This window comes from Anguilla rostrata, chromosome 1 (genome assembly GCF_018555375.3).
Source record: "Anguilla rostrata isolate EN2019 chromosome 1, ASM1855537v3, whole genome shotgun sequence".
NCBI lineage: Eukaryota > Metazoa > Chordata > Actinopteri > Anguilliformes > Anguillidae > Anguilla > Anguilla rostrata.
The window spans coordinates 45,326,936-45,343,992 of NC_057933.1; the positions used below are offsets into that span (position 1 = coordinate 45,326,936).

General features: G+C 42.6%; 1 protein-coding gene across 49 annotated transcripts in view; it reads left to right on the forward strand.

Annotated features, from left to right (window-relative positions):
- The window catches only part of rims2a (regulating synaptic membrane exocytosis 2a), a 251,613-nt gene that overhangs the window by 198,781 nt on the left and 35,775 nt on the right, over positions 1-17,057 (forward strand). For 37 of the 49 annotated variants that reach the window (XM_064308375.1, XM_064308452.1, XM_064308208.1 and 34 more), the window contains 4 exons: positions 481-519; positions 2,616-2,695; positions 6,793-6,962; positions 7,524-7,724. The exons of 3 other annotated variants lie outside the window; for them this stretch is intronic. In XM_064308375.1, coding sequence (XP_064164445.1) covers positions 481-519; positions 2,616-2,695; positions 6,793-6,962; positions 7,524-7,724 — 490 coding nt within the window. The remainder of the gene's footprint in view (positions 1-480; positions 520-2,615; positions 2,696-6,792; positions 6,963-7,523; positions 7,725-17,057) is intronic. 9 more of the 49 variants (XM_064308255.1, XM_064308305.1, XM_064308495.1 and 6 more) reach the window with 4 other exon arrangements.

A 17,057-nucleotide genomic window follows, 5' to 3' on the forward strand; every position in this document is an offset into this window, starting at 1 on the left:
TTTTTTTACAAGTGAAATATCACGAAATCTTTTAGCTTTTATTTAAAAAAGGAGGTTAAAATTTAAATGAGACAAAATTCCTCATCATTCCAGAATATAATAACAATTATTTCCCAAGTTCCCTTTGTTATATCAAGAGCCACGTTATCGTAATTGTAATGGAATATTAAGTAATCATACCCTGTGTGTCCTGTGCAGGTTTGATTTAGAGCAGTACCAGGCTGCAGTTAGATAGCATCTGCTCATGGATGTCTCAAGCTTTCCGAAGAAGCTTGGTTGTGGGTGATGTGGTGTGAGGGGTTGGGCTGGCTTTCAGACAAACGTGCCATAATGTTTTTCATCATTTACCATGGCTTTCATCATGTCTCACTGTTGCCGTCTGCTCTTTACTCATTCATTCATTCGTTCGTTCATAATTTTCTGTTGTTTTTTCTCCCTCCCTGTTTGTTTCCTTCTCGCCGCCATCTTACACATATAAAGTAGAGAAGGAGGAGGCCATTCCACAGAACGGCGACGCAGGTACGGATCTCTAGCGCGGTCTGTGACCCTGTCCTTATCCGGCACTTTCCGCGGAGATTACATTACGCCAGAACCTGACACGCTGACCTCTTGTTACGGGGGAGTGAGACAGGAGAGGTCGGCCGGGCGCCGCGCGCTCAGCGGACGGCGCCTCGGCTCGGTGAGTCAGGTTTGACGCACGCCGGAGTCGCCGAGCTGCGTTAATGAGGGAGCTGCGTGCCTGCCGCGAGTGCTCGGATATTAGCGCGGGTCAGAGGACGGCCGGCCCCGGTCTCTCCTGCCCGCCGCGCGCGCTAACGGAGGCTATCATCGGACCCGTGTAAACGGCGGCTGAAGATGAGGGGTGAGGGACGAGAAACGAAGCTGTTTGAAATGGTTTCCGTTTGTAGCGAAGGTGATACAAGTGAGCGTGAAGCCGTGGAGCCATTCGGAAGCGCTAGCGCCCTGTGATGCGGGAGGCGCTGGGCCTCTCTGGGAGACTGTGGGGACTGTGTTTAGCTGGGACTGTGTTTAGCTGGGAGATGGGAACGCAGTGAAGCTGAACAGAGGGACAGGAGCTGAGCTGGGCTGGGTACCCCAGCATCTGAAAGGAGTCCTAAGGGCTGTGTCTGTAGGCCTGTGCAGAAAGCTTCTCTTTAGAGAAGCTGTAGATTTTAAGTTTTCTTAGATTTTTTTTTTTTTTAAAGAATTGCTGGATTAACTGCAAATCCCATGGAAGTACAACATTATTATTATTATTATTATTATTATTATTATTATTATTATTATTATTATTATTAGATGAGGAAGAAGAAGGAAAAAATTTCAAGGGTCACATTTAAAATAAAATAAAAAAATCAGTTCCACTGTTTTTAACAATTTGTGGACTGTTTTGGGCCTTTAAACCAGATTTATTGTCAAGGAAACATACAGGACATCTGCATTTCCATATCACCCACTCGTTCATTTCTTTTCTGCTAATGCTGCGTGTCTTTCATGCTCGGCCTCCGTGTCCATACTTAGATCAGTTCCAGAGAGAAGCGTTATCCCCACATACGCGTCGAGTCTTATTCGCTCCGTGGAGTATTACAGAACACTACTGCATCCATTTCCAGTGCTACATACGTCGCTAATAGACTTTGTTTTGTGTAGTCATATCCAGTTCGGTGCTGGACTGTGAATCTCTTGGCCTCCCAAGACTTCCCCTCATACCGCAGACAGGTTTAATTCACTGAGCCCTGCGGTCATCACGCTCTAGTTTCTTTTGTCCTTCGATACGCCAACAATTGAGAACTGAACTGAGAAAATTGCTGAGGCAGCCTTACAGTAGCGCCGCGTGGCATAAATTCTGACCTATGCTAGCAAGAAATGTGCAGGCAGCGGGACCGGCGTGTTTCCCCTGGGAACGCACGGGAGCTGGAGGTGTGACTGCTGGAGGGATTTACGGCCACAGCCTCACGGTGAAAAAAGAAAAGAGACCGCGTTTTTTTTGACCGGAAAATCGTTAAGGTTGAATAAGCGCGTGTGCAGGTTTGCGCTCTCTCTCTCTCTCTCTCTCTCTCTCTCGTACGGACAGTAAATGTACAGGGAGAAACCTGACGCCTCATCAGCTGTCTTAATGCAGCTCGGATGCCGCGAGTCTTCTGCGAGGTCATTGCTTTTTTTTATGGCGAGGTAGGCGCTCTCTGGGAGCGTAAGCGTGACGGATCGCTCCCCGGTGGATTAAGCGCGCGCCGCGTCGTTATTCGCGCCGCGTTTCTTTCGGCGTTCGGCTAATTGGAACTGAGAGCGTCGGCTGCGGGTTGAATGGGCACGCGCCGTGACGGTCTCTCCGAGCCCGCTACGTTCGCTAGCAGACGGTGTTCTAGGCGAGGGAAGGAAAGGAAAGAGGAACGCTCCATTAAAACGATAGCGGGCGATTTCCGCTGAACGGGGCCCATTGCTGCTCTGCTTTGTTTAACATGGCGCTCAGCTGCGGCCCGGAGGGGCGGCCCAGGCCATCGCGCATGACTCATCCCAGCGCCTCCATCAGACCGCGTAGTTTAGCCGAGCCGCCCCCAGCGGGAGCCGGCCATGACCTCTGACCTCCGCCCCCTCTCCCCCGCCCCCCCCTGCAGGTGCCATGGACGTGGAGGAGCGCGCGAGGCAGATGAAGCTGAAGATGAACAAGAGCCGGCTGGAGCAGGACCCCGCCAAGGCAAGTGCACCCCATCTGTCCTCCTACTCTCTCTACAGTACACTACAGCCAGACCCCCCACCCTGCCCTAAACCAGTTTATCTCCACTCAGACCCCTCTGTCCTCATACCCTCTCTACAGTACACTGCAGTCAGACCCCCCACCCTGCCCTAAACCAGTTTATCTCCACTCAGACCCCTCTGTCTCATCTCTCTTCTCTAGTACACTGCAGTCAGGCCTCCCTGACCACCAGCCCTAAACCAGTTTATCTCCCTCAGCCCCTCTGTCCTCATACTCTCTCCAGTACACTGCAGGCGGGACTCCCACACCCTGCCCTAAAACAGTTACCTCGCTCAGACCCTCTGTCCTCAATACCCCTCTACAGTCCTACAGTCAGACCCCCACCTTACCCTAAATCAGTTTATCTCCACTCAGTTCCCCTCTGTCCTCATACCCTCTCTACAGTACACTACAGTCAGACCCCCCACCCTGCCCTAAACCAGTTTATCTCCACTCAGACCCCTCTGTCCTCATACTCTCTCTCTCTAGTATACTGCAGTCAGACCCCCCACCCTGCCCTAAACCAGTTTATCTCCACTCAGTTCCCCTCTGTCCTCATACCCTCTCTACAGTACACTACAGTCAGACCCCCCACCCTGCCCTAAACCAGTTTATCTCCACTCAGACCCCTCTGTCCTCATACTCTCTCTAGTACACTGCAGGCAGACTCCCCACCCTGCCCTAAAACAGTTTACCTCCACTCAGACCCCTCTGTCCTCATACCCTCTCTACAGTACACTACAGTCAGACCCCCCACCTTACCCTAAATCAGTTTATCTCCACTCAGTTCCCCTCTGTCCTCATACCCTCTCTACAGTACACTACAGTCAGACCCCCCACCCTGCCCTAAATCAGTTTATCTCCACTCAGACCCCTCTGTCCTCATACTCTCTCTCTCTAGTACACTGCAGTCAGACCCCCCACTATGCCCTAAACCAGTTTATCTCCACTCAGACCCCTCTGTCCTCATACTCCCTCTCAGTACACTGCAGGCAGACCCCTCCACTCCCTCATCTTTGAAACACCTGCCTCAGCAATCAATAGCCAGAGATGACTGGGGTGAAGGTAAAGACATGAATGGTTAAATGAGGGAGACTAACTGTTTGCCATGACTCACATTAGATCCCACATGCAGGTGTAAGTAAATTGGGAGTCAATTCTGATCTTTTTCAAGCTGTTCACAGTTGTAAAATTAATGAGCTCAAATTAGCCCCTTGAATCAGTCCTGCAAATTCAGGTCCTTAAATCAATTGGGGTGGATGGATTAATCTGTTAAAAAGTGCATTGGGTCTTCTAGAAAGGGTGTTTGTATGGAAATATGCATTCCCAAATCTGCTTTTGAGGGCTCCTGACCTGTCTGGGCTAGGTGTGCCCAACTAAACACTTCAAACACTTGTACACTCTTGTGTACAATTGTTGTTTAATTGCTTATTGACTTTTTGTATCTATAAAACTGAATTAGTTTCAAGCTTTAATTATCTCTAGCCTACGCAATATAGTCATTCTTAAGCTAAACTACAAGTTATTTTCCAAAAAGAGCCCTATATTCTTTCTAAATAGACTTTTTCTCACCTGATAACTTTAGAGCCTGGGTTTTCAACAGGGAGTCTGCAGATCTCTGGGGGTAAAGTACTTTACCTTTAAAGTACTGTAAGAGGTCTATGGCCAGACTTTATTTGCAACAACTATATATCGAATCTGTTTTAGAATAGTTTAGAATAACTTGGGGTCCATGGGATGCCTTTGAGCCTGGCTGGGGAGTCCCTGGATCCAAACCGGTTGAAACCCCCTTGCCATAGTGTAAAAATTCTTCCCATTAAATCCGTAAGGGGCAGTGAAACAATTTGGGAACACTTCTCACATTGTAATGTATACACAGACAACCTTGGATAAAGGGGTCATCTGACTGCCTGTTCAGGGCACATCGCTTTTGTAAAGACAGTGCAGGACGGATGTTTGCTTACGATATCCAGACCAAAGGTTGCCTAACACATTTAGCAAGCGAAAGGGTTTTGGTGTGCAGGCCTGGGAAGAACACATGAGACAAAGCAGGTTTCTCATTCTTCCTTTTAAGTATATGTTGTGCAAAAGATCGCTTCAGACCGAGAAGCAGTTTAAGGTTGTTTAAAAAGCGGTTAAAAGTTGTTTGTCAGCCGGCTTGTATATCGGTTCGAATGGCTGAAGAAAAGACTGTGAAAGAATGTGTTTATAGAAATCGTAGTGCTTCTCGGAACACCAAGAACACCTTTGCTATGAAATCTCTTGCTCCACAGAAGCAAGTGATCTGTATTTTTCCCCTATTCTCTGGTGGAAATACAAGGAAAATGCTCAGCTTTAACATGCAGCCAAACCACACATTCTCTGTCAGTCTTGGGATCTTTCACACCTCTCCCACCTCTCACTTTCCCATCCAGTGAACTCAAAATGTTGGCTAGCCAGTTTCTCTGCCATGTCCAGCAAGTAATCAAAAATTGTTTGACAAACTTTGGTGCATGAGCCCTCAGAGAACCTCTGACAGCTTTACCTGACCTTTCCCTGTGTGGATGTGGTCGATTTTACTGAGAATATCCAAAGGTGGATGATGCGTGTATGAAAGGGAGAATAATTAATAACAATTAATAATAGTGGCTTTCAGAATAATTTGGAATTGGCTGCAGCCGCAGCCTGGAACTGGCTGTGTGGATATAGCCATGGCTTGAAGGGAAGCCGCCGTTTCATGACTGTTTATAGAAACTTTGCTCTGAATTGCTGCTACACCTTCCAGACAAATTCCTGGGAAATGATTAATTTAGGTAAACGTGTTACACCATTGAGAATTCCTGAGAGACAGTATTGTTGTTTCTGTGTGAATTCAGAAAGCTCACTTTTTTTTTGTCCACCTCCAGTGGTTCCAGACAGTCCCTCTCCTTCTATATAAATGAATGTGTAATCTTATAAACGACATCTGTTTAACGATGAAATATTTTGGCTTGTCATAACGTGATTTTGATTATTAATGCAATTTCAGCTCTTATTTATTTACTGATGCTTCTACTCACATTCTGCAATCATATCTTTCTCCAGTAATTTGTGTAATTCAGAGAATGTGGTTATCATTCTCCTAACACTCTACGGGTCAGAATGGGGACGTGATAAGCTAAGCCATTCTGACCAGAGGAGGGATTGAGTGTGCATGAGGTGACAGGGAAAAAAGCTATGAAATAAAGACGGGCAACAAATTCTCTAAATCACTTACATTGCATTTTGGCATTTTGTACACACTCTTATCCAGAGCAACTTGCACGGCTTGCATTTTTTCTTTTTACGAACAATCCATTTATATAGAAGGATATTTACTGAAGCAATTCAGGTTAAGTTCCTTGCTCGAGGGTACAATGGCAGTGGCCCAGCTGGGAATCAAACCCACAGCCTCAAAACCATTATACTACAGATTATACTGCCGCCCTGTGAAATTAAAATAAATAAGCAAAGCACACACTGCTGCCTAATCGAGTTAAAACGAATAAATGAATAAATAAATTAATAAAAGCAAACACAAATTTGAGGAATTCAACTTGCAACATACAACTTTAATTTCCTCATTTCACGGCTGCGTTTCTCAGGCATCTGTGAGATGGAGATCTACGGGCTGGATAGATTTCTCATGCCCTTAACTCCATTTGGGTATAGCCTTTTTGGGAGCGTAACAGCCACTGGGCACCTGGTTCTGGAAGGAGGCTTGTTTTGACCAAAAAGTATTTTAACATGGTTCCGGAATGAACATGTTACAATAACAATAAAGGCATTGCAATTTTACTTTAGCCTTCTGCTTTTTACTTTTGGTTTCCTCTTTTTTTTTTAAGCTGCTCTGTTTCAAAGACGGGCATCTATTTTAACCTGGTTCCACCCATGCTGCACTGCTTTTCACCTTTTCAATGTTTTTGGGACTGTTCTGTTCTTTTTCTCTTTTTTGACTTTCTTTTTAATGTGCAGATGCACTAGCTTATGCTTACTATTGATTCTGTCCAAAGTGTTTCTGCCCGATCGTTTAAATAAAGTTCTGTCCTTGGCCTCCGTAGCGGCCGGCCAGGGAAGCCCCACGAGGCTCGGACAACCAGTCCGCCAAGTCGTCGGACAGCGACGTGAGCGACGTGTCCGCTGTGTCCAGGACCAGCAGTGCGTCCCGGCTCAGCAGCACGAGCTACGTGTCCGCCCAATCAGAGCGACCGCGCGGGAACCGCAAGATCAGGTGAGTCCCCGCCCCTCTCCGGGGACCAGAGAGGCCGCCATTCCAGCGTCATTCCCAGGGATGGGCTAAACCACCGAATAACGCTCCCTATCCTCTGCTGCCATGCCCAGACCTTTTCACTGTGAAAACGTCTGCCCCAGGCGCTGAATAAGGAAGAGAACATCTTTTTTAGCGAGATTTCACTTCCTGCTGTTGAGTGAGTTCAGGTTTGGCTCTGCCTTATCAAGAATTGAGCCAAACGTCTGAACTTTACTTCCTTAGATGGAGGTTTGCGCATCACTGGCAATGTGCTTTTATGTTCAGTGACAATGGGTGTGGATGTTAATTGTCAATGGGTGTGTATTTTGGACTAGTAGAAAGGAAAAGTCATCTTCATGGTTATGTTATTGCTGTTTCAATATTTTCTGCTGTGTCTTGTTTTTCTTATATTTTGAATTATTTTATTATCATTTATAAGTGTTTGCATCTTTGAATCTTGTTTATTTTGCGTTCATATTCTTCTTTGATTTGTTTTTCATTTCTGCTTCACATTCCAACATTTGCACAATTGTTTGGCTTCAGCCAAACAAAAGGGGAGTCACAGGAAGGGGAGGAGCTTTTGGACAATATTTTACGTGAGGTGGCGGAAGAGGAATTGGGGGCAAAGGAGAAGAGTGGGAGTGATGGGGGTGGGGAGGGGGCACAGACAGATGAAGGAAGCAAAGGAGAGGAGGAGGCAGACGAAGGGAAATTGCAGAGGAGGTTCTCAGAGAACGACGTCAGGTAAAAACCCAAGCAGTCCCCCAAGAGCACTTCCCTGCACTAGTTGTGTGGTGGTCTAGTGATGGCGTAACTGTCATACTTCCTTCCCCTATCAAGTAGTGTAGATTTCCCCCTGATTTTGCCCCATTCTTTAGTATTGTGCATGCCTTTTATAATTTAGAATTTCAGCATAACAGATTTAAGAACCGTTAGTACATCCAACATTACCATAGAGTACATCTAAACTAGTCCTGGACCGGCTGTTTTTACCTCTATAAATATAACTTTACCTTAATCTGTTACACCTGAAGTACACATAATGTACTTGGCAAATTTGTATTGCTGTAGCATTTAAAAATGTGCCAGCAGGACTTGTAACACCAAAGTTTAAGCACGTGTGCAGTCGCTCAATCTTTAGTGTTTAGTATGAGTATATGCTGGCTGGCTGAACAGGCTGAAAGGTGTGAAAAGCCAGTAAACTATTAGTTGTTAGAATAAGATTGCATTCACAACAAAAAATTAAATATGACGAGGCCTTCACAAGGAGTATAGATGGCAAGGAAACAAGGACGTAATTAAATGCCATCTGATAAATAATGTATTAATTAGATTGTCAGTATGTTTACTTATATAATGATAGACCTAAGACTTTTTTAAATAAGTGCTTAAAAGTTTTTTGTAAAACCTTACAAAATGACCAGTCAACCTAAGATAATGTGAACCTGAAAGTTGCAAAAGCAATTACATCTTTAAAAGCTCCTTATTATGTAATACATACATTCTCTTGGCTATTATCAATAATCCAAAAGAGTGATCATTAAACAGAAACAAGTCACACTTTCTATTGATAAAACCTGGAAATACACCTCTTCCTCTATAACTGCATGTTGGGGCCAACTAAAATCAGCAAGTTGATAAAGGAGTAGCATCACAACAACAGTACGTTCTCGCATAAAGCAACGCATTTGTTTCGATGTGCTCCTCGACACATTGATGAATGTATTTATCGATTAGCCACGCCAGGAGCGGTTTACTTTGAGTCGGGTGGACAGAAGCCGCCCGCTCGTCAGCAGACTGCCGTTCTCCTTTCAGTGTTCCCTCGCTGGTGCCATATCTGTTACAGATGGAACAATCTCTAGTTTGCGCTGAACTCACGGTCTGGTGCTGCATCGTTCCACCTCGCGCTTTTTTTGGTCAGCACTTTCCAGTTTGTCTGTAGTGAACACAAATGGGTTCTTCATTTATGGTTTCATTTATGAGAAATAAATATGTTTCCATTTTTCTGCTTACAGCAATACTAGGCCTATTATTTTCATGCTACATTTTATTATGCTGTGTTTTTTTTTTTTGTTAAGCTGATGTACATAACAATGAATGATCCAATGAGACCCTATTTAAGCGTGGCTTGATTATTGGTTATAATCTAGTGAAAGTATTTATGGCTACGAAATGAAAGACTATGAACGAATGATAAAAAGGTTATGTAATCATGCACAAGTAATCACTCAACAAATGGTTTAAATTAAAATAGCTGTATTTTGACTCTACTCTCAGTTATAAACATTCGATGTCCAAACCACCCCCAGGTCTTATCTCTCAAGTTAGACTGTATATTAAACATACAGTGTGCACACATTGATGAATTTAATAAATAAAACAGTGTCAAGGATATATGGGATCTGTTCACTTGGCATGGCCCCCCTTTGCTATATAGATAAATCTGTGGGTTTTTTAATCTGGCTATATACAGCGTAAATAAAAATGGATAAAAATAGAATGAAGGACTGCCCTTTGTAAACAGTGCAGCAGTTTAGGGTTAGTGTGTCTCCCCAAACCCTCCCAATGTCCTCCCCCTATCTCTGGCTTTCATGATCATATTATTGTCTCTGCTACCTTCTTTTTTGTACTACTCCAGTAGTGGGCCTTTCTGTATGTAGGCTAAAGCAGGCAGTCAAGAGCTGCATGTTATCGGGTTCTGTTTGACTTTTTTAATGTGTTATTATTATATGAGGTATACATACTGTGTATTATATAAATAAAAGAGTATGCAATGCTATGGCTTGATATCTCAGAACTACTACAAATAGAACCCTAAAACACTAAGCACTCAAAATTCCATAACGCTCTTCTCATTGTTCTTCGAGTGTGTTACTTTTCTAGACCGGCGTTTTAGTAGCATGCTTCACGTTTTCTTTACTTACACACTGTACCTACCACACATTTAATTGCCTTAAACTTCATAGCGCAGCTGCCTCATCACGTTATTAGGCAGAAAGAATTTTTTCACTGAGCTGTCTGCTGGGCACAGTGATCAATGTGGGCACAATGCAGCAAGATACATTTAAACTTAAAACACTGAGGAGAAAAAAGATACAAATGAGAGAGCAGGTTGTGTCGGGCTCCCATGTTACGTCACATCCTGTTAACATATCCGTTCACTGTGCTTTGTGGATTTATTTAGTGGTTTTATTAGGAGCTTAACTGCGACTATTTCCGTTTTCTCTCAGTCTTCTGACAGGGCCGCAAATTGACAAATGGCAGTGACTCAAAATGGAAAATGATGTAGAATTAATTAGGAAAGTGCTGAAAGAATTGAACTGATGAGTTCATTCTTCCTTTTGTAGCTGTTTTGTCTCCAATGTCTACCAGAGGGTGCAAGTGGTTTTGTTTCAGAGTGCAGATTGTGTGATGGTGGAAGTCAAAGGAACGTATTTAATTGTACATACTGAATATAGGCCTACAAAATGAAAAATCATTACACTGAACAATCATTACAATACAGTGAATAAGATGCATTTTTACACAGTATATAAAAAATAAAGGCTTCCACCAAGATGCAACACACACCAATCACACAACACACACGCATAAAACATTACCTGATTTAAGTTTAATTTTCACCATGGATTTTGTGGAGTTCTCAATTGGGTTGACCGCTAAAAGCAATCTTTAATCTCCTCTCCACCAAGCAGTGTGGGAGAAAACTCAGGCCATTCACTCTAAACAGTGACACCCCATTGATGTCTCTGTTAAAATTTAATTCTAGACCTCCTGATGTAGGTTCAATTACCAGTTCAATGTCCATTTCATCTCAGACAGTTTGTGCCTGGTCTTTGAAGTATTTTTTATGCCCAGAACTGTCTGCTGTTTGAGTCATTCTAATTGTCCTGAGTTCATACAAGACTTTAATGTCCTTGAGTACTTTTGTTTTTTTGGGGGCCACAAGCAGAATACTACAGTCTGCAGTAGACTTGAATATTTTTGGAGTGGACACTAATGTTGAAACTGTCTGTGGCAGCTATGAGTCTTGCAATATAGAGAAAATACACATACTGCATACATACTTTTTAATGTATATATTTTTATTTTAGTTTCAGCAAGTTTGCGTGTGTGTATGTGTGCGTGCATGCATGCGTGTGTATGTGTGTGTGTGTGTGTGTGTGGCAGGGGAGGGGGGTGTTATTCTTTGTAATGTACCCACCTTGGCAGCATTGCATCTAAAAAGCTTTCTCTGTACCCCTCCCTGACTCCACTTTCTGGTATTTATGAAGTCAAAGGAGCAGAGAGTTTTCCAAGTGTGCATGTTTTCTTATGTGCACCTTTATTCAAAAGGCAACTGCTATGTGTAATGAGGCAACACCAAGCGTTAAATAAACCTAGTCTCAACTGTAAAATGAAGAGCAGTTCTGGTATAGACTTTATACTAAATAACTTTTTAAAAAACTGTGGCTCATAAAAGCTGATTCATATTTAAGGAAATCGACAAAGAGAAGGTCTCACACGTCACCATAGCGGCCATATTGTTTGAGCAAAAATTCAGAAAATAATATGGCATGTAGAGCTTGGTCCACAGATGCTGCATACCAAGTTTTGGTCTTAGGACCATTCACTCCTGTTGTGCGGAGGGAAAATAACCCAGGCAGAAAGCCCTCACTGCACGCATTGATTTTACCAGACCTCACTTTCACTCCAAATAGCCAGAGAGTGCAGTAGTTGACAGACAGCCCCATAAATCTTATTGTCGACACTACCATGCTACTGTACTTGGTTAAGAAAGTAACTTAACTACTGGAAAGCAGACCTGGGTCAAATACATATTTGTTTTGGATTCAAATACTTTTCTGTGCTCTATTGAACTTGTCTGGTGTAATTGAGCCTGCCAATATGACCAGAAGGCGGGGTCTGCACTTTTTGAGAGCATGCCATTGGTCCCAATACACCAGACAAGATCAGTAAAGTGTAGAAAAGTATTTGAATCCAAAACAAATACGTATTTGACCCAGGTCTGCTGGAAAGCTAATTGTTTTTCAAAATAGTTATGCTACCACACATTACTTAGGCTACTGGGAAATGTAGTTAAGCTACTAGCTATGTTACATGTAGTTACGCTACTCCCCAACACTGCCTGCTAATGCATACCAGGCCACAAATGAAGATGTTATAATATATTTTTGTTTAATCTAAAATAGTGTAATTTATTTTACACATTTCTTTCTCACCCACCCGGCACACATCTGTGAATATTCAGAATGTCATTTCTCTGTGACCCCATGCACCTGGATGTGTGGATAAACCTCAGGGTCTGCTGATTTTCAGTCAACCCACACATCACTGTTGGACTTATCTCATATCAGAATGCCAGCCTGCTCACGCGCATTGTACTGTAAGTCTTACTAGTGAGGGTAGGTAGACACTGCGCAGTTCCGCGAAGGCCTCCATGTTTTTATCCATTATTAGGGATTGAAATGAAGTGACATGGATGACATACAAAGTCAGTCATATTATTGCTTACTGTTTTTTCTGAGTGAAGTCATAGATGTAATTCAATTCACAGCTGAATAAGTGGTAGCAGTTTTAACCCTCAGGGTATTGATCCCAGTAAGTTAATAGTGGCTGTATTTGTGAATTCACCAATGGTGTTTCTTTGTTGACTGAAGGAAGTTCTCGTGTTTGGTGACAGCAGCTCTGATAAGATCTATCACTGATCTGCAGAAAAACTTACTCACTGTTTGTTCTATTGAGGTCATGTCAGTGCAGCGACACGCTCCGTTCCTCCCTGTCTTATTTTTTTTTTTGTTCACGGTGTGTTTTCGTTCATGAGCGTTCGGATGATCATTTGAGTGCACATATTCTCAGCCGACCCTCTGCTTTCAGTACTTTAAAAGACTGCCCCCCCCTTCTTCTTTCAAACCCGTTATCTTTTTCACGCCGATGGCCATTTCCTTTCTTGCGAATAACACCGTTTCGCAGACCAGAGCCGGCTTGGCGAAATCACATAACTCTCAGCAATGGAAAAAAAATCAGTATAAAAACAGGAAAATGGTGGCTGCTTAGTTTAGTTTCTCAACAGCCTCCGGTTTACACAACAGGCAACAGAGCCGAACTCGACGGGTGCAGAGTTGAAGACGAAGGCCTGTGTCCAGAATACTGATTAACGGAGTCCGAGGAATCCCAGAATGAGACTGGACAGTATACTCAGGGGCACAAAGGACAATGTTGCCGTGGAAACTAAACTTCTTAATTCCTCTGCACGCCGTGTGTTCCTCTCAGTAGAAGTACCCGAGTCTCAGGATTAGATACGCCGCAGAACGGGAGAGGATCATCTTTTCTTTCTTCGTAGTCTTTGGCAGGAGAATCGAGATGGCATTCTAGTCACTGCAGCTGAGCTTCACATTTGAGAGAGAAAGCCATGCAAGAGCCAAACTGACTTGTTTAGAAATAGTATGGATGTGTGTCTCACCTTGAGCACAGTCTTGGAAGTATGTCCAAGCGTAACTTTAACAGATTCGCGGCTTGGTTTTTCATTAGTTCACTTTAACTAGGTCATATTTATTGTAGGCTAAGGGTCCCTGGGTTACACCTACATTAGCCCCAGGTTACAAGTGAGAAATGTGGCTCTGCCCTGTATGGCGCAGGCTAGCACTGTATGGAAAATAGTCACTGACTCACAGTTATGTCAGGTTCACATGATGGCTGCAGTTCACCTTACATGGAGTGTAAATAAACTCAGAAGCAACTAACCTTTCAAATTTTATGTGAGCCGAGAGAAAAAAAGTCAGTTGAACTTAATTTTGGAGCATTGCATGCACATCACCAGTGACCATGGCTCGATTCAACCAAAGTTTGTCTTTAACTTAAAAAAAATTAAATTTTAGTTTTGTCTTCACCGATGCCATTTGACTTTTTTTTTTATTCAAAGTTGAGGCCAAAAGTTGATTGAATTCATGAACCAAACTGCTTTTGTGCACATGCACACAATGTCTGAATAGTATATAAAAACTAGATGTGACATGACTGTAAATTCACTTAAATTATTTATGCACATCATGCCGATGTTGTTGTTAGTGAAGGAAAATCATTAGCACCCATAAACACTAAGGAACACATTGTACCCGCTTGGCCAGGTCTCCAGAGAGCCCTCGTGTTCCATTCACATTTCCAGAGGAGCCCAAGTCTCCTTCCCCAGCTCTTTCAGCCTGAGTCTTGAGGGATAGCAAGGCCACAGGCGAGTCGTAAAAGTTTTGCATCATGGAGGATTACTACTAAAATGCAGCGGTCTCGCACATTGCTCTCATCCCAGACAGTGGACTGGGTTCTGACCAGCTCTGGCCAGGCAGTGGGCTGGGGGCCAGTCCTTTCTGGCTTCCTACTCCAAAGGCGGCCAGATCAGCTGGCTTCTACCCCAGTACTGTAAGTACTCTCAGGCTTCACTTGTGCCGCTTAAACACACAGAAGAGTATTTAGACCACACTCACTCTGGCAGACTTGCCCTGATTAGTTTCTTTATCTTTTAATGGCTTGCTTAAATATTGATTAATGCTGGTCAGCATTGTCCCTACCAAGTTAAAATAATATTTCTATAGAGTACATAGAGTACATTTCGTACAGGGAAACAAACAAGCTGAGATTTACCAGTCTCTCCCAGCCCAAGAAGCAAATACATTTGACCCTCACAAACCAATTTGACTTTCAACCACTGCAATCAGGAACAGCCTGCTTCAGGGGAGTTATCCCAGCTTTTCACATCTTAATGACTATGACACGTCTACATTTAAACATGTTAATGAATTTGACATGTCTACATTTAAACATGTTAATGTTAGTATGATATGACTGAGTTTAAACACGTTAATGAGTATGATGACTAAATTTAACCATGTTAATGAATTTGACATGACTACATTTAAACATGTTAATGAGTATGACATATCTACATTTACACGTTAATGATTCCAAATTGACTACATTTAAACATGTTGGAGTTGCACATGTTAGTGGTAATGATATGACTGCAGTTATTTCGCCCCTTTTGGACTCATCTGAGGGGAGTAAAACATTCCGAGCTACATTAATTAAAGGTGCAATTCAGGTGACGTGTGGAGCACTTCTGCAACTGTACAGCATCTGAAATACTGTACATACACTAGAACAACTGCTTTTTATAATGTAATATAGAGCAGACTGACTTTACCCATTCAGGAGCTGAAAGAATTATTAAACTTTGCAACATGAATTGAGTTTCTATGACTATCGCCGTTGTGTCCTCACTTATTCAGTAAGACAATGATAGCTTGAATGTCTGTAAGTGTGAACAGGATTCACAGTCTGGCGTGTTTAAAGCACTTCATGCAGGGTGTTTCGGATGTCTGGCTTGTTGTGATATTTGTCACTAGCTCGCAGTGATGCGTGGGAGAGCGATCAGACAAAAGGTTGTGATGCTGTGCTTATGGGCAGCTGACAACTCAACATGGCCGCTGCAGAAATAGATTTTATTTAGCCTTTGAAAACCTGAGAATCACACCAATGTGATTGACACGTTTGTACAGATATATTTTATTTTTCCCCGATTCCCCATGATAATTCTAAAATTCAGATATCCCAGAATTATGGTGAAGCATAGTTATACTAGAACTAAGAAGTCACCTCTGTTGAGAGGCTGTATAACTTGTGTTGAAGATTACAAAGGAATAAGGTTTGTTCATTTTTGGGTATTTGCATTTTTTTTCATGTAATGATGCAAATGTTGCTTTAGTGATCAGTACATATTTGACTTTTTTTGAGACCACATTTAGATGTCTTTTTTGGTGGAAAGTGAAGATATTGCTCACCAAGTTGATATCTATCACTCACATTTATTCCATGGAAAAAAAAATGTAATTTTTTTCACAGCAGAATCACAAAACTGCAAATCTAGTGACTCATTCTCAATGTAGACTTTAATGCATAAATGCTGCAAAGAAAAAGTCCTTGAATACTGCATCAAAGGTGTCAGTAAGCATTAGCTGATTAAAATGCTCATTCCTCCAAACTCTCAGTTGATGTGTCACAAGCCAGACATTCCATAAGAGGGCCTTAAAAAGTTCTTTTGATTCTCAAACCATTTTGTATTATGAGTTAGCATGATTTTATTGATTTTATTCTAGCAATGCATGCAGTATGGTCATTTTTGCTGAGAATAAAAAATACTATGAATAACGTTTTAGGCTATCAAGTGTATGATAGATTGACCTCAGGCTTGTACAGTAATATAAGATTGTTTCTCTCCATTCTAACCAGGCTGTATTTTGCTCAGTTAGAGTTAGCTTGTTTTCAGAGTTTGGTCAAAATAAGGTCCTATCCCATTTACGTCCAAATATAATTTCCTTTTTTTTGCCAGTATTCTTAGTCTTCACAAACTATCAAAACGATGATTTTCTGCATTGCACAATGTTGCAATAAGGATTCAAATCAGCCTCAGTTAATTTCAGAACAGTGTGTACTTACACAGCAGACTTTGGGCTACAGACAGTGCTGAAGGCAATGTTATGTGCAAACATGTACCTCTTCAGAATCTATTAGCAAATCAGCACCTAGCTCCAAATTTATGCAGAAAATGAAAATAGTTAAATGTGGCTTAGGGTCATCTCTCTTGGGGTTTCAAGTGGCCAATCATGGTCAGACCCCTGCCCAGGCAAGAAAATTGGCTGTCTGGTCAATTCCAGTCAATGTTCCTGTTTAATACTTAGCTCCCGTTGGGCTGGATTTTTAAGTGTACAAATTGAACTGAGCATCATCTCCTTCTTATTATGAAAGAGCATGTGGATCCTCTAAGCCAAATGCAGTTTCTCTTTCATTAACTTGAAAGTACAGTAAAGGACTTCTCAAGTAGCTCTGCCAGTAAACGTTGTCAACCCAAGCAAAGGCCTGTGCTCCATGACAAGAAGTCAAAATTGGCTACATCGTACCAGACAGGCTTATGTTGACCAGATTTCCTTGGACTACCACTGTATTAGTTCCTTCCTCCCCAGATGCCAAAAAGCCCAAAACCATTGTCAGTGAGATCTTCTCTAGTTCCGCTAGCTCTCCTGTAGCACG